General features: G+C 38.8%; 3 protein-coding genes and 1 long non-coding RNA gene across 5 annotated transcripts; 1 reads left to right on the plus strand and 3 right to left on the minus strand.

Annotated features, from left to right (window-relative positions):
- Positions 1 to 236: 236 nt before the first annotated feature.
- Positions 237 to 933, plus strand: LOC126616793 (uncharacterized). The gene is made up of 2 exons (XR_007621255.1): positions 237 to 553; positions 703 to 933. It is a non-coding gene; the product is annotated as an uncharacterized LOC126616793 (long non-coding RNA).
- Positions 934 to 2795: 1862 nt separating this feature from the next.
- On the minus strand, positions 2796 to 6825 carry LOC126616792 (protein CHUP1, chloroplastic-like). Of its 2 annotated transcripts, none has more exons than XM_050284912.1 (5): positions 6088 to 6825; positions 5627 to 5943; positions 5385 to 5496; positions 3177 to 3308; positions 2796 to 3081 (listed from the first exon to the last, which is right to left on the minus strand). In XM_050284912.1, exons 1-5 carry the CDS (start codon positions 6682 to 6684, stop codon positions 3040 to 3042), a joined length of 1200 nt encoding a protein of 399 aa, XP_050140869.1. In that variant the 5' UTR covers positions 6685 to 6825; the 3' UTR covers positions 2796 to 3039. The 2 variants fall into 2 exon arrangements, with proteins under 2 accessions (XP_050140869.1, XP_050140867.1); XM_050284910.1 differs by having other exon boundaries at positions 2796 to 3088; positions 6088 to 6819.
- A 3673-nt stretch (positions 6826 to 10498) lies between these two features.
- Positions 10499 to 13966, minus strand: LOC126616162 (pyruvate decarboxylase 2-like). The gene is made up of 6 exons (XM_050284176.1): positions 13112 to 13966; positions 12446 to 12609; positions 11613 to 12263; positions 11411 to 11528; positions 11129 to 11317; positions 10499 to 10947 (listed from the first exon to the last, which is right to left on the minus strand). The coding sequence occupies exons 1-6, from the start codon at positions 13637 to 13639 to the stop codon at positions 10777 to 10779; spliced, it is 1821 nt and encodes a 606-aa protein (XP_050140133.1). The 5' UTR covers positions 13640 to 13966; the 3' UTR covers positions 10499 to 10776.
- A 1729-nt stretch (positions 13967 to 15695) lies between these two features.
- On the minus strand, positions 15696 to 19949 carry LOC126614752 (ran-binding protein 1 homolog b-like). The gene is made up of 4 exons (XM_050282406.1): positions 19487 to 19949; positions 19163 to 19314; positions 18916 to 19041; positions 15696 to 16307 (listed from the first exon to the last, which is right to left on the minus strand). Exons 1-4 carry the CDS (start codon positions 19639 to 19641, stop codon positions 16069 to 16071), a joined length of 672 nt encoding a protein of 223 aa, XP_050138363.1. The 5' UTR covers positions 19642 to 19949; the 3' UTR covers positions 15696 to 16068.
- Between the last annotated feature and the right edge of the window lie 121 nt (positions 19950 to 20070).

Genomic DNA, 20070 nt, shown 5'->3' on the forward strand with positions numbered 1-20070 from the left:
TTTTGATCATTATTTAAAATTAATTTTTCATGGAAAATTGATTATGGACAAACTCAGAGACCACTTCTATTAATTTCAAATCTCAATGACCAAAGTGAGTAGTTTTCTTTTCTCAAACATTGGAAAATGTAGAAGGATCATTTTTAGGTTTGAATTTCAATTTTTACAAATAATAGAATAATTTACATTAAATTCATCTAAATTACAGAAAAGAAATTCGAAGACAAAATCTCAAGTGCAAGAGCTACGTTTGGATTTCCTCCGATGTAATCGGAATAATAATTACGGGCCGAAGCCCAAGCAACAACAAAGATCTATTTATTTAGAAGATGGCCCAATAATGCCCTATAATTCTCACCTAGCTCGAGCCCATGTCCGTCCGATTACATCCAACGGCCCAAAATATAGCTAGGGTTTTGCTCATAAACGCTAGCACCTCGCTCCCTCACTCCCACAACGCATCTCCCATTTCTCATCCGCCGGTTCTCATCGGAGGACCTCCAACAAATATCGCAAGGTTTTCCAGTCTCGCTTCGCCGCCATGAGAGCCAAGGTAACAACTCCTAGCTGTTTACATTTCTGCATCCTCAATTTTTAGCTTTTCCGAAAAGTGCTTCTGATAAGAGATGAGCTCCCAAACAATGCCTTAGTTTCCGATCCTTGAATTATGAAGCTGAGATCATTTGTGCCGTGTGATTGCAGTGGAAGAAGAAGAGGATGAGGAGGTTGAAGAGGAAGCGCCGAAAGATGAGGCAGAGATCCAAGTGAGGGCAGCAGCTGAGTGTAGCTGTTCGCATCGGGGTCCTCGTGTCCTTTTGGATTTTGTCAGACTTAGCGGTTTGTTTAGAATTAATGTGAAACCTTTGGCGTTCTTATCTGTTTATCTTTGCTGCACTTCTTAATATTTAAATGGAATTTGACTGCTTTTTATGATTGCTTTGGGTTGATGAAATTGTGGTTTTACTTGTTGTTTGAGTTGTTTATGTTTTGCATTGTGGTTTATCTGAGTAGAATGTTAAATTTTGGGGTTGAATTTCAAATTGTTTAGTTAAATTTGGGAACCAAGAAAACCCATTTGAATTTGGGGATAAAGTTGAGGGTTTCTCAAATTTGGCAGAGAGGTTGAGGAGTTTTCAAAATTTGGGAGGTTTAATGGAAAGATTGAAGGGTTGGGTTTTTTTTTTTATTCTCAAAGATGGGGAAGTTTTAGGGAAGGGTTAGGGTTGGGTGAAGGCAATCATTGATCCTTCCTACATTCTTCTCCAAACTTAAATTTGCGTGAAAAAAATATCATCCAACCCTAACTCTTCTCATTTTTAAGAAATACAGATTTATATAAGGTTGTTGTGCATGGCAGCATTCATTCAGGTTTGTTTAGGAGGATTGTTGATTATCCCAATTATGTTTTGAGGAAATGTTTGGTGACCATGGAATGTGTGGTCATCCACCATTAGATTTGACCATTGGTGGAGATTAAATGAATGAGTTTTTAAATCTCAACTCTTGGTATACAAATCTAAAGGTTGTGACCATGAATCCTTCATCAGTGACCATCTTATATTTGCATCTTGAAGAACTGGCATGCTTGCCTGTGGTTGTATGCAGAAACTCTTGTGTTTGGTTGGTGTACAGCATAACTAGTCCAACCATGCTCATTAACGTCGGAGACATCTGTGGGACGTGCATATGGTGTAGAGGCAGAAATTCTAACGTTTTACACCAGACTAGCTCAACCCTGTGGTTCAGACAAGAAAAACCACTTTATCCCACCTCCTTGATTTTTCTCGTTCACATCTACCCCATTTTTGGTCCCACCCTCTTTTGTTCGAAAATCTGACTTGGCCAGAGAGAGTTCGATAATCGGACCAGGCCAAAGAATGTGGGTGGCATCAAAGAGTGGAGTAGGTGTTAGCCTGGCAATCAGGGGGATGGGGTAGGGTGGTTTTTTGGTCTGGGACGTAGGGTTTTGGTTTCTACACTAAAATTTCTATCTTTTGAGTCCCAAATATGGAGTGTTGCTTTTTATGTGTGGTCGGATAAGTGGCGTGGTCCACTAGCTTAATCTAGTATTTTCTTAGGATTTGGAGACTGATACTTCGAATTTTGAGTAAACATAGTGGATTTTGATTTAATGAAGAGGGTTGACGATGATCCACATTGTGTTTATATTTAGTGGAGAATTATTGGCCTATGGGTGTTATGTAGAAGGATTCATGATAAATATTGGCCATTCACGAACTCCCTGCATTAGGGTTCCACAAATTGGAGCGTATGACTTCAAATACAGGGAGTCCTGTTCTTGCGAGTCATTGGAATGATTAGATTCACCTGTTGGATCCCAGAACTCTTAGTCTCAAGAGAATTGGTATAATCTTGCTGGAGAGGAATTTGATACAGATCTAGGCGGTGTATCACATGCCTTGTTCCTTCTCTTCCACATTCTACATGTAATGAATGAGCAGTTCTACACTTTCATGTCTTCCTTTTCATCAAACGATGCTAGACGCACCACCTCTTTTCTCATTTTTTATTTCAGCTATCTTACTTGATGCAGATTCAATGTGGTTCCGAAATCTGACTTGCATCATGTGAGAGAGTTGTGATAATAGTTGGTAAAAGAGTTGGTGTGTTTAGTATTATTCATTCTGATTATCTGTAGTCATGTTGAATTAAGTAGCATCAATCAGAACTTGTTTACCCACTGGTTTCATTATGCATCAATGTGATCAAGGACTCTGGTGGTTCGACGGAAGACGCCCTCCACTTCCGGCGTCCTCTAAATCGGAGAATTTCCCTGAGTGAATACCTCTCGAATCCATGTTCAAATTAAACCAATCTAGGAGTTTACCAGTATAACATTTTCAAACACATTTTATGTTGGCCATTTTACAAACACATTTTTTGCTACTACTAATCTGCTTACACCCCATCGATCAATTTCCGGGTTCAAGTCACTTGAACCCGGAAACGCGAATTGAACAAGTCTATATAGAGCGAGCTAAATCGTGCCATTTCGTTTACTATTTGTGCGTATCTTCTTTAGTTCCTCAAACGCGAGAACCGTCTCCGAATCAAAACCACCTGCAAACTGAATTTTGTGTGTGAGTACCTGGTTCAACAAGTTAACAAGTAGGGCTAGAAATTTGGAACTGCGTTTGTGAAGAGCGCTTCACTACCTGGTGCACCCGGAAAGCGAAACGGACTCCTTGAAGCAGGAGACTTTCTTCTCTATGACATTCGCCAGACTCCACATCTCTAATAATCCTCTTCATGTATTCCTTGGCTAGCCTTAGTGAGCTCAGTTTCATCTGCAAGTGGTCATGTGTACAAGATATGCAGTTATTATCAATCCATGGTTTTTGTGGAAATGAAGATGTTTTCAAATGAATGTGTGTGAATCCATCCCCTTGCTTCAAATCCACTCCTTAACTGTTGTCGTTAGCACTTTGAAACAGTCGTGCAATGCAAAAAAACTATTTTAGAGTGCTAATAACATTTGTCGCGATCTACGATGCATAGTTCGTAGACCAGTGAGAAATGTTGTCAATTCATGTTATCAGTATTCTGACTTTCTAGCTTCCACATTAATATTAATCAGTTGAAAATTGTAACTCGATGTGGATTGCTTAGCTAGAAGGTAGATATTTAGTCACTTAAAGCTCTAATTATTCTGAATTTAGTACCATGTTAATGGAAGTCAACAGTAAACATATAATTCACTCTGATATAAATTATTGAGAAATGCTAGGAACTCTTTTAAAGTGAAGTTTTTCATGGACTCTCTGTCACCTCATAATTTAAAGTTAATTTTTGTACCAATATTATAAAACATTGTATCAAAACATGAGGTGGCAGAAAATTCAGGAAGAGTCCCACTTATAACCTGTTAATATTTCTCTAAATTAGGGTAAATTACATAGTAGCTCCTCAGGTTTGAGGGTAAATTACAACCCCATACAACAACTTTAAAACATTTCACTTTCATACATCCAGTACCATTTTATTTCAAAATAACACCTCCGTTAGATTTTCCATCCATTAGTCTGTTAAATGCTAATGTGGCTACCATATGTACTGATGTGGTTGTCACGTGGAAAAAAAATATTTTTTATACATTAAAAATATTATAATATTAACCCAATTAAAAAAAAAACTAGAAAATCCCGAAACCCAGATCCCTTCCTTCCCCCCCCCCCCCACCCTTCTGCAACTCCCAAAATCCTCTCTTCTCCCCGCAACCCCCAAACCCATATCCCCCATCTTCATCTTCTTCCCTACAACCCAGAAATGATAACCTCCCACCCCACCCCACCTGCGTCCCTCACCCCAAAACCAGAAACCCAGAACACCCATGCCCCCCTAACCCACGACCCTCCCTGTGCACCCCCTAACCCGCGATCCTCCCTCCCTCCGCACCCACCCTCTTTCCTTCTCTACACACCATCCAAACCCAGATCCCCTTTCTTCCCCCTCTTCTCTCTGCAATCGCTTCCCACTATCCCTCACCCACCCCCCCCCCCCAAACAACCTTACCCCCCTAAGCGACCCACATACCTACAACAACAAAAAGAAGAAGAAGAAGAGGGAAGAAGAAGAAAAAAAAGAAAACCCACATGGCCCTGCTGCGACCCGCGACCCATGACCCACGACCCACCTCCCTTCCTCCCGCTCCGCCGCAACCTGCGACCCACTTCCCTTCCCCCTTCCCCGCGCAACCTTCCGGTGACCTTCTCGCGAACTGGGCTTTTTTTTTCTTTTTTTTTCTCCCTCTTCTTCTTCTTCTTCTTCTTCTTCTTGCAGGTTTTGGGGGGGACGAACTGGGGATTTTTTTTTTCCTCCCTCCTCTTCTTCTTCTTCTTCTTCTTGCAAGTTTTTGGGTTCTAGGTTAGGGATAGGGATGTGGGTCGCTTGGGGGAAGGTCGCTGGGGGGTGGGTGAGGGATGGTGGGAAGGGATTGCAGAGAGGAGAGGGGGAAGAAAGGGGATCTAGGTTAGGGTTTTTATGTTTTTTTTTTTTTAATTGGGTTAATATTATAATATTTTTAATGTATAAAAAATATTTTTTTCCACATGGCAGCCACATCAGCACAAATGTGGTACGTCAGCATTTAACAGACTAATGGATAGAAAATCTAACAGATGTGTTATTTTGAAATAAAATGGTACTGGATGTATAAAAATGAAATGTTTTAAAGTTGTTGTATGGAGTTGTAATAGACCTCAAACCTGAGAGGTTACTATGTAATTTACCTTCTAAATTATTATTTGAATGATTGCCAAATTAAAGCTATTGGTAAGCCATAGTAATCAGAGGCCGCAGGGGACCTTAAGCCATAATGGTAAACAGTAAAACAGTAATTAATTTGGTAATCGCTCTCTACATACCTGACCCATCAGCCCTGTGTCCAGCATCCACTCGCATGGGATCTGAAAATCCCTGTATCTCTTGCTGGCACTCTCCCTTGTTCTTTCTGTGCTGCTCACACTTCTTTCCAACCTGCAAAACCGGATTTGTGACGTTAAACGAGGCGTTATTCTAAATTACTGCTCCGGTCAACTGACCTAACCCGAATCCGTAGTTTCCGATATCAATGGAATAGTAATAAGCTATTGTACTCCATGCTTGCCTGTCTTGTAATGCTTCCATTCTTCTCAGAGCAAGGATTGATGGCTCCTTCATGTTGTCCTCAAACGATGAGGCTTCGTTTTTCAGATTCCTCAGGTCTCTGTAGCTGAAAGCGGCTTCTCGCAGCGTGTCTGCTTTTCGTTCCGGCCACTGCGGGAAGTGCTTCAGCACTGCTCTCTCATCGACTAAAGAAGATAGCTGCCGATCCAGCCAGTTCACAAATGCTTCCACATCTGCAATGTTTGTAAATTTTGCAGACTCGACCTCACTGATCAAAAAGTTTACGAACTCTCCTTGCGTTTCGACCTCCGACTTTATCTGTCCATGAATGTAGAAAATAGCATCAGAAAAATTTCTGTCTGTATGAGTTATGGAATAAGAAGAATAGGGTTTGCTATAGGGAAGTGATTCCCGCAAACACGTTTTCTACTTGTGCGGAAATCATTTGCAATATTAACTTACAGCTAAAACATAAGATGAACGGTTTTCGATTTCTCCTATCATGTTCTTAGTAAGTGCAAAAACATGAACTCCTGCAGGGTTGGCCTTGTTCTCCATGTGTGCATCTTTCCTTGTAAGTGAACGGTACAGCTCAATTACTTCCGGGACACGTCGCACTCCTCTTGACCCGATTGATGATTTTGAGGGCGGAGGAGGAGGCGGCGGTGCTGGGGCTGACGGCCCTTTATTTTCCTTTACCTCCTTGAACAAAGTAGGAGGAGGAGGAGGCCTTGGCGTTGGCGTTGGTAGTGGTGCATTGGTTGGTAACAATCTTGCTGCCGTTCTTTCCTTTGTGGCTTCTGACTCTGTGAAGTCTACTTTCGGATTCGGTTTCTCTGTCGCTGGAGTCTGCTCCAATGTGCTTTGAAACTTCTTCCAGAGCACAGATTTCCTCTCATTGTTGTGTGCTTTGAGGGAAGTTATTTGAGCTTTGAGACGACCAACTTCTTGCCTCAACTCATGGTTTTCTTTCTCCAACGAGCCGTTCTTTTCTAGAGAGGCTTCGAGTTCTTTCGTGAGAAAGACGACGATCTCGGAGCTTTCAGCTTCTTCTGGCATCCTCCTTGTCCGCTCTTCTTTCAGTGGAAGAAGATGGGAAGGGGTGGCAGATGAGTTGCTGGGTCGTTCCTTTTTATGTTATGTGGTATTACTTTTGACGTAAGGTTTGGTGGGTTCACGTAAACCTGACGACTGATGCTCTAGACTCTAGTGACTAGTTTATTAGGGCAACAATTGTTCATTAACATTAGTTTTGTTTTTCTTTTCTTTTTTCATACAAGCGATATTCGGCACATAACCTCGAATGCAAAGTAATTTTTATTTTCATTCTTTTTTTTTTATATATATAATCGATATAAGAGTGAGGAGAATCGAATGCATAGCCTCGAGTAACTGCTCTTAAGACTTGGATACCATAGTGCCCGATAAGTAATATGGAGCCCGATAGGTAATATGGTTAGGGCTCCTATCAATTACAAATGAGTGTTATGATTGTTTTTCTTTTATTCTCTCTCCTCTTAGTTTCTGCTTATCACAAGTGGAAGAGACGTCATTAAAACAATGTATTGGATGTGTGAGATATTTTGTCTTAAGTTTTACATGAAAATGTCATTTCCATCATATTTTACCTGTAGATTTGTGAAGCTTCGGCCTGAATAGCGAATGGTACATGATTGATTGCCAACTAACAACTTAATGCTCATTAACCAACTTCTTGGACAAGTGTTTGTTGTCCAGGTAGCCTCAGGCTGGGATGTTGAAATCATTAGGTAAATCTTAACTAGCATATATATATAGGTCGGTTGACATGCCAATTGATATAATAATCCTTCGAGAGATTATTACAAAATTGAATGCCAATTGTCTATTCTTTGCTTGTGAAGCAAACCGAAAGCCAAAAAAAAAAAAAAAAAAAGGAAGGAGAAGTGAGAGCAACAGAGAAGGATATATGCTGACAGTCGAAAATTAAAGAAAAAGTAAAAGCCTTGATATTTACAGCCTACCAGATTCAGATCTTCCCCTATTTCTTGCTTTATTTTTCATGTCCTTCCTGAAAAAAAAAAAGTAAAAATAAAATGGGGTGGGGGTGTCATATTTCTGTTTAAGGGTCACATTTATCTGGAAATTCTCGTGGCATGACAAATCTTGCAGGATAGTTGCGGTATATGAGTGGTGACTGGCTGTATCATTTCCATTGAGAGGCTACTTACATCATGCAATTATCTGGCAATACATTCGTCACATGAAAACACCTCGCATTTATATTCTAGTAATATAATAATATTTATTTGGATATCATGGTTTATGACAAGACGATAATTTAAATTATTCTAATTTATAATACAAAGAACGAACATATTGTTCTAACCAACTAGCATAATTCACGTCTAATTTAGGTAGCAAATTTTGTTCATTGCCACAACTGTATTATCATGGTGATGAACAGTAAATCACTAAGGCTGAACAGAAAGGTAGCTCAAAATGTTCACCTAGAGACTTGAGGTGTAATTACTTGGCATGGGCATAATCTTTAAATATTTTAAAAGGGTTTATAATATATTCTTCTTCTCACTGATCTTAGCGCATGTCCTTCAAATACAACTTTAATTTCTAGGGGACCCCATACCCTATATTGCCCTTGATCAAAGTACCCTACAGGTAAGGGAACCTTAATAGAGAGAGAGAGAGAGGGGGGGGGGGGGGGGGGGGCGTAGATAAACGACTTGTTCAAGGCTCAAATCCGAACAAGTGTATTGATTTGGAGAAGGACTTTACGTGGCGTTCTTTTTCAATAACACAATGATAGGTGTAAGTTTCTATCTACATGATATTATATTGTATTGTTAGTACAAGCAATATGATGACGATGAATTCGTGCCATGTAAAATGCTTTTAAGGCCATCTCTAACTGAGGGCTGGCCAGATGACTCATTTTAACCCTCTGGCTCTCCAAGATTCCCCAAGATATTAATATTTTAATAAACAGTACAGGGCCATATTTACCTCCATCTCCAACCGAGGGTCAAAGGGCCAGAGGGCTCGTTTTAGCCCTGTCACAAAAAACCGTCTCCAACCGAGGACCAAAATAATTTATTATTTAAAAACTACAATTTATGTTGTATAATTTGTATGTTGGTTAATGTTATTTAATGTTGTTTCATATTGTTTAATGTTGTTTCATGTTACTTAATTTAATTTAATGTTGTATAAATGGCCTAGGAAGTTATAGGAAAAAAATAGAATTGAAAAAAAATATGAAACAAATTTTGTGAAATAGTAGGAAAAAAAATGGAATTTAAAAAAATATGATACAAATTTTGTAAAATAGAAGTTATATGAAAAAAAAAATATGAATCAAATTTTGTAAAATAGAAGTTATAGGAAAAAAATAGAATTTAAAAAATAATTGAAACAAATTTTGTGAAATAGAAGTTATAGGAAAAAAATGGAATTTAAAAAAAATATGAAACAAATTTTGTAAAATAGAAGTTATAGGAAAAAAAATAGAATTTTAAAAAAAATTGAAACAAATTTTGTAAAATAGAATTGAAAAAAAAATATGAAACAAAATTTGATTCATATGAAAAGGAAAAAAAAGGGAAAAAAAGAAGTTTAAATTCATATAAAAAAAAGTTAATACAATGGCTACTAGCCGTTATATTAAAAAAATTTCAAACTATTAGTGTCGGTTATATTAAAAAAATTTCAAACTATTAGTGTCGGTTATAACCGACAGAAATTGGGAAAACTATAAAAAAAAAATAGCCAACCCGAGGCCGGCTGGCTGGCTGAAAGCAGCCAGCCCTTTGGCCCTTTGGCCCTTTGAAATTCCGTGGGGCCCTCCCAGATTCTCGAGCCCTGTGGCCTAGCCCTCGGTTGAAGACGATTTTAGGGTTATTTTCAGCCATGTGGCCCTCTGGACTCTTCGGTTAGAGATGGCCTAAGCATTATTGGTCAAAGATGGTAGAGGATATTGAGAAACTAGGTAGCAGTCAGTAGGTGGAGAATTTATTTGGCGGACATACATGCCCCAAATTAAGGGAAACAGAAAAATCAAATTTGACTCCCCTACTTAAACAGTTCTAGCAATAGCTTGTACAGAGTCATAACTCAGTCTTCCCTCAATGAGGAGATCCTTGCATGCAACTAGGGGAGAAAAACTTAGGGTTACAAACTTATCGACATGAGTATGTATGATGACTATGTAACTAAAGTATTGATACTATCAATAATATGAACGATATGTCGATAGTCAATAACGTGTAAATACACTTGTTGAAATTGACCGAGCGAATAATCACCTAATTAGGAAGTCTAACCTCAAGTTTTCTTCATCATCTTATAGCACTCATACATGATCCACTAGTGCGACTCGCATATACTCAATGACACCCAAATCTTTTACCCTGCTACGACTGCCCACATAAAATAAACAAAAATAAGAACAGACCAATCATACAGGCTGTTTTTTAGGCATATTAGTAATATCCAGGTGGGTTAGTGGATTGGTATGTTAATTGGGTTGACCACATTACAACAAGCTTTTGGTGTCACGAAAGCAACACATTTTAAGGTGTACAACAACCTCGCAGCTTAAATCTAGCTATGTATCCTGCAATTTATAAACATATTTAACACTACTAAAAAACTCGGCACTGTGTACAGACTTGGAATTGTGCCCTACATATGTTTAACACACCAATATTTGTGTTTGATAATAATATGGAACTTAATTTTTTCCCCTTTGGTCCATGGCAATTGATCTCGTTTATTAAAAAGGGTGACCCCAAGCCAATGCAGTCTTACCCTTACTTTGCAAAGATGTTGTTTCCACGACTCAAACCCATGACTTTTCTGTTACAAAAGAGCAATCTTTCCATTGTGCCGAGACTCGCCCTCTAATTGAGCTCGTTTATTAAATAAAGGTTCCAAAACACAGGAAATGATTTGAGTGAAGCAGAAATAATTCCAAGTAAATGAGAAAATCCAGAAATTTTGATATTCCTTCACGAGTAGAAACTAATCTAGAAATACAATTCTAGGATATAATTTTGCCCTTATTCTAATTTAAATAAAATAATTCAATCTACTAAAGTACTAAGATCTTATTCTAATTTGGATTTTTTGAGATCATTCTAAAGCATGGCTTTTTTATTGAGGATTTGGCAGGCGGCTATTGGCAGAAGAGACCCTTGATCCCCATTCAAGCAGCTCTTTGCTTGTGTCATCCTTGTGAACAATCACTTCAATGAAGCACAAGCAGTCTTTCTTCTCCCCAGTTGCTGTTGCAATCGCTTCCGTTAGCTCCTCCTCGGTACGAACCTGAGACCGAAAAAGAAAGGAAAAAACACATACATTAGGTCATAATTTACTTCTCCAACTCAACATAGTCTAACAAAGCAAGTCCCATGCTATTCGCGATCTCAGTTTGTCATCCACTCCTAATCTGAGAGTGAGAATAGCAGCTGCCTTATTCACCCTTGCTTTTATATCGATCACAAACCTTTGTTGTCCAGCATTTTCCTTCGCCGTTATGGATTGCATCCACCAAACCGGTGTAGTTCCAGTTCTTGATCACATTGTAAGGCCCATCATGGATTTCAACTTCTATGGTGTATCCTCCATTGTTTATGAGGAAGATGATGCTCTTTTGATCGCATCGGATCATCGTTGACACATCTTGTGCAGTCACCTGCCATCCAGGAAAATTTTTACATATTGAGACGAATCAACCACTTTTCTCTAAAATATCAAGTTTAATCAACGCCGGTTGAAGCATTTGAACCTGGAAGCTCCCATCACCGATGCAAGCAATGACGCGCTTCTTTGGAACAGACTGTGCATAGCCAAGAGTTGCACCAACAGACCACCCGATTGAGCCATACTGCATCTGGAACTCATACCTACAACACCAACTTTTTCTCTCTAATGAGACAGAAAATAAAAATCCTCATATCACATAGATAGGGTTTTTGTTGCATGCTCACCCACATCCTTCCGGCAGTTTCAGTTTCAGGCAGTTGAACCAAGAATCACCGGTCTCAGCAATAACCGCGGTGTCAGCTGAAAGCATTTTCTGAATGTGCTGGAACAGAATGTTCACTCTCAGAGGCTCATTAGGCTGACATTTGGGAGGCTGGCCATTTGGGACGAAGATTCTAGCGTAGTTTTCGTAAGCGCTTGTGTTTTTGGTGACCCTCTTCGCAAGTGCCTGAAGAAAGTCCTTCATTAGGACACACCCAAAAGAAGGGCCATTGCCAACCACCACGCTATCGGGCTTCACAATGATTGCCTTCTCCTTTTTGAGAAGGAGAGAGTAGCCAACCGAGCTGTAGTCATTGAAGGTTGGACCGGCGAACACGTATGCATCAGCAGACTCCACAATCTCACCGCAGTAGGCGGTGCCGACTGCTCCCCAGTATATCCCGATGTAGCGAGGATGTGTTTCGGGGAAATCCCCTTTGGCTGATGGCATCACAGAAACAGCATAGCCACTGGCATCTGCAAATTCAACAAAGGCTTCATGAGCCTTTGCCGCTCGGAGCTTGGGTCCTCCAACCACAACTGGCTTCACTGCCTTGTTCAAGAAGGCAGCTGCCGCCTCCACAGCGGCTTCTAGCCCCATCTTGTTGGTCATTCTGTACCATGAAATAATCAAATTGTCATAAAACTACATCTCAAGGTAAAGAAAGAGAAAAAATTTATGTTGCCAGCCAGACTGTCAATCAAACATGTTAATTGACAGTCTACGGCATAACATGTTTGATATACGGCAACCGAACTCATAAAAACCACGAAGATCAATAAACAAATAAATTACCTAGGTGAGATGCAAAATTTAATTGGCTCTCTGCTAAAAGTTGGATGTGGAATGGCAGGCAAGTTGCAGCTGATGCTAATGTATACAGGCCTGCTTTCTTTGAGAGCAGTAGAAATGGCTGTGTCAATCTGTTCATGTGCATCGTCCAAGTTGTTCACCACAGCCTGCCACAGCAAATAACATAAACAAGAATTAATACATAATAACATTAGACAAATAACCCAAGTCCAAATTTTTCCCAAAAAATAAAATAACACAACAATATTATATTATAATAAATCCAATTCCTAAATAGATCAAAGCACAAATATATTATAGGCTTAGCCAAAAAATGGTCTGTGAAATTGTCATAACTCTTTATTTGCTCCATGAGATTTAAATCAATAGAACTTGTTTTGAGTTTGTCCACCATCAATTATTTTGGTCATTCCATGAAAATTTTTCGTTAAATAAGGAAAAAAATCATCCCCATGAAAAATCAACTTCGTAGATTCAAGAAATAAATATGCAAGCCAAATATAGATGTGGGTTGGATCAGTTGGTCGAGGCAATATATGCCCTCTGCTCACACTGAAAAGTTTGAATGTCTTCCTCATAAATTAGAGTAGTTTAAAATATCACATCCTTCAAAACGAATAAGGGCAAATCAAACAGTTGGGGGCTTACTTGATAGCAAGTGACAGTCTGGAAGCATCTGAGTTCTTGGCTGAAATCCGGCAAGCCAATGGTGTGGTGAAGAATTCTGTTGGTGCCATAATCATTTGTGTTAGGCCCTCCAACAACACAAATAACAGGAAGGTTCTCACTGTAAGCTCCAGCAATGGCATTGAGAACACTAAGCCCACCCACGGTAAACGTGACAACGCACGCCCCCACGCCACGGGCCCGGGCGTACCCATCAGCGGCGTACCCGGCATTGAGCTCATTGCAGCAGCCGATGTTGGTGAGCCCCGGTTCAGCAATGAGATGGTCTAGTAGGGTTAGGTTAAAATCCCCGGGGACAGAGAACACGTCCCCCACCCCGATCTCCACCAGGCGGCGTGCTAAGTGGCGGCCGAGAGTGGAGTCAGCAGAGGCGATGGCGGAGGGAGGGTGGGAGGAGTCGTAGATGGTGGTAGCACTGTTTTGGGGAGGGCAACCGACGCAGTTGTTGGCAGGTTTTAACGAGTCTAGGGAGCCAATGCTGGTGGCCATGGCGGAAAAAGGAGAGCTCGAAAGCGGGGTTTGGGATTCAGGTTCTGTGTTTTGTTGATCGAACAAAAATGGGAGAAAGGATTGGATCTTTGTGGCTGTTGGGAGGAGGAAGAAGAGTAAGAAGGATTTATATACAGATTTGTTTTGGAGGTGAAATAAGTTGGTGGGTTTCTTGGGGAAGGGGGAAGAGACTCATTTGGGGTTATGTATGGTAATTCAGTGAGTGCTAAACTAAAGGAGAAAAAAATAATTTGTGATTTTAAAGATTAATATGATTTTTGGTATGGTAGAAAGAAATAATTTGTATATGTATCGATACTTAACATGTAACGTAATAAGACTGTTAAATTGAATCGTATATATTTGTTTTTTCTAGACCGTTATAAATTAATTGGAATTGACAGTAAATATTTTGGTAATATACCTTGGTACCCAAGCCATTTCCTTTTTATTCTTTTGGATTAATCCCCAAGTCATTTCCTAAACGTCCATAAATACACGGAACATCCTTTAATTCCCTAATCTTTGCAATATCTGAAAATTTATTGCCATTAGAAGAAAAAAAATTAAAAAAGAAAGGATATGCAGTTACAATTAAGAATTTAAGAGCTATGAAAAGTGCTTAAATTCGTACGGACTGTGACAAAAATTGCAACCTTTTCTCATGAGACTACCGAAACTTTAACTTCGAAGGATATGAGCCTATGCCTACTAGTTTTGCACTTACCATTCACATTTGAAATTTCATATTCCTTTTACCATATGAAATGCACTTGTGAAACTGCAACAAGCAAGGGATTTGGAAACTGCACTTATGAAATTGAAGTGGAAGCATTATTAGAGCATCTCCAAAAAATTAGACGATTTCTTGAAACAAATTTGTACTTTGATAGTTGATGTGGCCATTTGCCTAGTAAAAATATGTACCCTTCCAAAAGATAAGCTAAAATAGATGAAGTATTTATTATTTTATTGTATATCTACATGACGTGACATCAAATCTTCTTCTTTCTTCTTCTTCTTCTTTTTTTTTTTTTTTTTTTTGGTTTATCAATTAGTATTTTGTTTTGCGTGTAACATGAATTATTTAAATTGTAACTTAATCAATCTTAAGACTCATCTAAAAATGGTCTCACAAGTTCTCAGGATCTTAGGAGAGCTCTACAGGAAAGTGAGCAAGTTTGCTCCCCACCATTCACCATGAACCCCCCCCCCCCCCCCCGGTGCAAACATCTTGATTATCCGGCATAACCAAAATGATAAAACGACATGTTGCGAGATGTCTTGTATATGTTGTCGTTCAGTGATTAGTTTTAAATTAGATTGGATAACTCAAAAGATTCAATGTGTTTAAACGCAAATAATTGTCAACTTTAAAATCTTGTCCAAATTGAAGGTAGAAGATGAATTTAACCTGAACGAGACTTATCAAACTCCTACTAATCCACCAAACAATTAGACTGGAAAAGTTTTCATCATAATCAATAGTCTTACATCTTTTACCTTTAACTTGAACAAAATTGTGGAGTTGGCAAAGCAAGTGATTTTCGCACTCCTTTACTCAAGTGCAAAAGAAGCTAAATTCATACAAGTTCCCGTGTACCAACAATATTTCATAACGAACAATACTTGATTACTCAAAAGATGAGTAGGAACTCCTACTCAAAATTGTTCGCTATCAATTTATAGAACTTCATGTCTATAATCAAAACCGCATAAAAATCAATAGTTACTAAGGTTGTTTAGTCATTATTGGTAAATACATTACGCACCGTCTATGTATTTGTTACAATAAATTGTCTAAACAACCTTACTTTTAATTTATTTTTTGCAGAGATGATCTTTACGATGTGATTCATAGTATGGACAATTCTAATCATGAGCACAAAGCTCTATGATTAAAACACTAAGAATTTTGAGTAAGAGTTGATACTCATCTTTGAGTAACCAAGTATTGCTCTTTCATAACAAAAGGTAACTCTTAAGCACTCATAAAGCAGTAATGGATTTGATATGTTTATAACGTGCAAATTGTTTCATGAATAGATAAGGCATGTTTCGGTATCAAATAGGATGGGGAAATTCTTTCATAACAAAGGTACCAAAACAGACTGACTGACACAATGTGAATCCAATAGAGCCTCACACATATTTGCCCATAAATAAAACTCAAAGAACCTAAAACCAAATCAAGAAATTATATCCAAACAAACGGTCCTCGGTTTATATCAATTTTCACTGACCTGTAACTTACTACCACGTAATCAAATAGGATGGGGGAAACTCTGTGACAACAAAACCGTACTGAGAGAATAACACACAACCCTTCATCCTTCAAACATGACCCGAAAGTCCCCGACTTTTGACGACAACGACGACATCAAAGGGGCCAAACCAGACCCAGTGCAAAATACCATCAACCTTCACTCTTAATCATCTTTCTTCTTCCCCTTGACATCAGGTGCCGTTTCTTCTGCTTTCTCCTCAGCAGGTGCTTCTGCTTCTTTTAGTGTATCACTCTTGGTTGCAGCAGGTGCCTCTGCCTCAGACTTCTCCCCAACACTCAATTTATCGAGAAGCCCAGCAGCTTCAGTAGCTTCCTTGCTTTCTTCTTCTGGGCTCTGGGATTCAGCAACTTCTTGAAACTTCTCCATGAACAATTTGTTATCTGATACAGCAGACAAACAACCAAACATCAACAAGCAAATTTCATGATGATGCTCGGGATCTTGTACCAAGATATGCTATAAACACATTTAGCACTTGCAGGCAACATTAATGCCAAGAAGACAAAAGTAAAAATTCTTGGAGAAGTTCCAACAAGCAAGTAGAGATTGGAAAAAGGTCCAAATTTACACTCTATGTGCAAAGGGGTATACATTCTTAGTACACGATGTCTCTATAGGTTTTAATCTTAGTTAAGTGTACCATTCCTTTTTCTTTCAAAAGAAAAGGCAGAACAGATTCGAATATGTTGATTTCAGTGACGTGGCCATAGCTTTAAAAAGAAAAATTAAGGATAAAAATCAACTTCACAAACATGATTAACCCAATCAGAAAATTACTCACCTAAGAGAAACAAAAACAAATCCACACAAAACAAAGAGTTATACATTAAATTTTTAACCTCCAATAAAAGAACAAGACATGTTGTAACCAAGGTATAAAATATCGATGATATCGGAAATATCGATAGTCCAAAAATACGGAAATACCGATGAAAATATCAGGATATTATCGATATCGATAAAAATTGAATAAAACCACGTAAATTGTAAGAAAAACTTGGAAAATTTTATTGAAACTTTGAAGAATGTTTATTTAGTCAATTATCTATTAGTTTATCAAAAAAATTAGAAGGAAATGCATTACATGATGGATTTAACTGATTTAAGTTGATTATACATTGAGCTGGCAAACACTGTGAGTATAAAATATGTAGTAATTAATGACAGAAAGATTAAACACACCATAATCATTTATATATAATGATTTACTACAATATTTTACACTTTATACATTGCATGGTAAGATACATGAGTGATTTAGAATCTTGATGAAACCACCATTACTTTTTATCTTGTCAAAAGTTGTAAAAGTTGTAAAAGTTGTCAAGAGTCAAAGACAGAGAGTCAGAGACACGGTTTTGAATTATTTGGAGGCTGTTTTTTTCTCACACGCCACCACACACACACACAGAGTCAGAGACTCTCACACGCCACCACACATGCACACAGAGATCGAGAGCCCACATGCACACAGAGACCTCAGTCTCTCGATCCTTCTCTCTTCTCCCTTCTCCCTTCTCCCACACACACACACAGATCTCTCGATCCTTCTCTCTTCTCCCTTCTCCCACACACATGACCTCCACCACCTGTGGACCGTTCCTCCTCCCCTTCTCACCTCCCGACGGCGACGAGCACCATCAGCCTAAACTTTAGGCTGTATGAGGCGGAGGATCCATCAAACCCGAGCGGGTTTTGGGATCCGGAGAGAGGATTGTAGAGAGAGGCGCAGATCTTGGCAGCTGCGACGACGGAGAGAGAGAGCGATATTATCGATTCACGATAATCAAGTGGAACACACTGAAAATATCGCTGTTGCAAAAAAACGATATTATCAACGATATTTCGCCAATAATATCGATATTTTAGACGTTGGTTGTAACATATACACATGTCCACCTAGTACATCTTTTCAAAGTTAAAATGCCAATGCTTTACTGTTGGTCATAGAATAGTTACTTATTGGAGAGCATCACACTCTAGAAACAGCTAATAGATAAAATAAACAACGCAATGTACATCATCAAATAACTCATAACACAAAGACACACATATATGGTTGCTTCTATTCACACCCGTCATCACAAACAAGTTTAACTCACAATTTTAATGTCACTTGCATCCCTCTTCAAAACCACTATCAAATGTTCAACTGACACCATTAATAAAAATGAGTTTTAACAAAACACTCTCGGTACTGTTCACTTTTAACAAAAAAACCACATTTATACATTTCCCTGGTACTATTCACTATACCTTTAAAAAGGACATTTCATTAAAAGGGAAGTTTTTTTTTTACTTTTCGTTAGTTTTTCCTTTAATAAAAACCGTATACTTATTAAACTCAGACAAAGGCATAGAAAGAAAAGTTATTAAATTTGGGTACTTCATGAGTTCGAAACGTCAAATATACTAGCACAGAAACAAACTTAGGTTGCATATGAAAGCATGGAACAGACTCAGATATATATGGGCCCTTTTTGCAAAGGGATCCCCATTTTTTCAAAAAATGAGGATTAGGTGTGGGGCCCACTCCACATCGAATTTCAACGATCCAAACTGTCTATTATGTAAATCTCGATTCATAGATCATCCTTGCAAAAAATCAATTTAATCCGAAACCATTTGTCTATTTAATTATCAAGATCAAATTTCATTGTTTCTTATATAACAAAGTATTCACTCATTTCTTTGAACCCAATTAGATGTCTTAAACATTTCCAATTTGGCTAATATTTTGCAAGGATGATCTATGAGGTACAACTTAAAAAATAGACGGTTCGGATTGTTAAATTCGATGTGGTGTGGACCCCACAACTAATCCCCATTTTTATAAAAAAAAATTGGGATCCCTCTCCTTAAAGCTTCCTCTATATATATATATATATATATATATAGAGACACACATAAAAGTAACAGTATCAGCAAGCAAGCTCAATTAAAAGTTATTTACGAAAAGACAAGTTGATTCAAACAAACTATACTCACTTTCAATGGAAGCGAATCTAATGCAGAAAAGCTCCTCCTTCAATTCCCCATCGGCAAAATCAGTTGCGTGCCAAACACAAGACTTCTCATTCCCGGCGTGCTCCTGGACTGTCATCTTCGGTAGAACTGCAATTAACAATATCACAGAGCACAAGCAAAAAAAATTCAAAACCCTAAACCCACAAATCATAACAAATCATAAAAATTGTACGTTCTTAAAGGTACACATGGACTGTGGGAGACTAACCGAGATGATTGGCGCAGATCTTTAGGGTTTTGGACTGGCGCATGACAAGGCGGACCTTGCCCGTCTTTTTGTGCTTGAGAAACTTGACAGTGCCAGCACCTCGCTCTTTCCACTGGTTACCGTCTTTATCAAATCGGTAAAGCTTCGCCTTCCTAATTACACAAACACAGCAAAGAGATTAATAAGGATTTAACAGTGTTGAGTACACTAATCGAACCAAACCGAATCCAATCAATCAAACCCTAGCTATGATCTTGCAGATCGGTGTAAAAAGCAAAAAACCCTAGAATCGGACGAGAAATGAATCGGGGGAGAGATGCTTACAGATCGAGGATGGCGTCTTCCTCTTCTTCGCCGGTGGTAACGGCGACCTCCTCGAGCCGGACAATCGGAGCGACCTGAGCTCCGGTGTCCTCGTCGTCGCCGGCGAGTGGGGCCTCCTCGTCTTCTCTGTGCTCGGGATCGGCGGCACTCGACATCTTGTAGAGAAAGAAAGTAGGAAGTAGGAGTGGTAGAAGATTGTAGAGAGATAAAGAGAGAAATATCAGATAGGAGCGTGTAGAGAGAGAATTCGGAACGGGATGAAGGTTGAGGGTTGTTGGGTTTTTATACCAGGAGAGCTAGCAGTAACACGCTCATAGACGGCTATTCAAAATAACGACAAAAAGGCCCAAATCACTAAGCCCAAAACTCTTTGAGTCACACGATAAGCTAATTATAATTAGAGATTGGACTCTCATAATCGAAACATCAAACTTCTCAAGTTTAATGTGAACTCAAGGTTCGTTTGGGAGTGTTTTTAGAATAGCTGAAAGCGCTTTTCGTGAAAATGTTTTTGGAACCATCATCAGTAAAATGCAAGTGAATCCTAGAAAATCACTTTGAGTGTTTTTGAAATCCAAAAACAT

Source organism: Malus sylvestris, chromosome 3, assembly GCF_916048215.2.
Source record: "Malus sylvestris chromosome 3, drMalSylv7.2, whole genome shotgun sequence".
Lineage (NCBI taxonomy): Eukaryota > Viridiplantae > Streptophyta > Magnoliopsida > Rosales > Rosaceae > Malus > Malus sylvestris.

Excerpts from the sequence above, each read along its gene's own strand:
- LOC126614752 (XM_050282406.1), bottom strand. The coding sequence starts at position 19,641 with ATGTCGAGTGCCGCCGATCCCGAGCACAGAGAAGACGAGGAGGCCCCA. Across the intron at positions 19,042-19,162 it reads GATCTGCGCCAATCATCTCG|TTCTACCGAAGATGACAGTC; the intron begins GTTAGTCTCCCA and ends TGTTAATTGCAG. Across the intron at positions 16,308-18,915 it reads TAGATTCGCTTCCATTGAAA|ATAACAAATTGTTCATGGAG; the intron begins GTGAGTATAGTT and ends CTGCTGTATCAG.
- LOC126616792 (XM_050284910.1), bottom strand. The coding sequence starts at position 6,684 with ATGCCAGAAGAAGCTGAAAGCTCCGAGATCGTCGTCTTTCTCACGAAA. Across the intron at positions 5,497-5,626 it reads ATGGAAGCATTACAAGACAG|GTTGGAAAGAAGTGTGAGCA; the intron begins GCAAGCATGGAG and ends CCGGTTTTGCAG. Across the intron at positions 3,309-5,384 it reads ACACAGGGCTGATGGGTCAG|ATGAAACTGAGCTCACTAAG; the intron begins GTATGTAGAGAG and ends GACCACTTGCAG.
- LOC126616162 (XM_050284176.1), bottom strand. The coding sequence starts at position 13,639 with ATGGCCACCAGCATTGGCTCCCTAGACTCGTTAAAACCTGCCAACAAC. Across the intron at positions 11,318-11,410 it reads TCGGTGATGGGAGCTTCCAG|GTGACTGCACAAGATGTGTC; the intron begins GTTCAAATGCTT and ends CCTGGATGGCAG. Across the intron at positions 10,948-11,128 it reads GAAAATGCTGGACAACAAAG|GTTCGTACCGAGGAGGAGCT; the intron begins GTTTGTGATCGA and ends TTTCGGTCTCAG.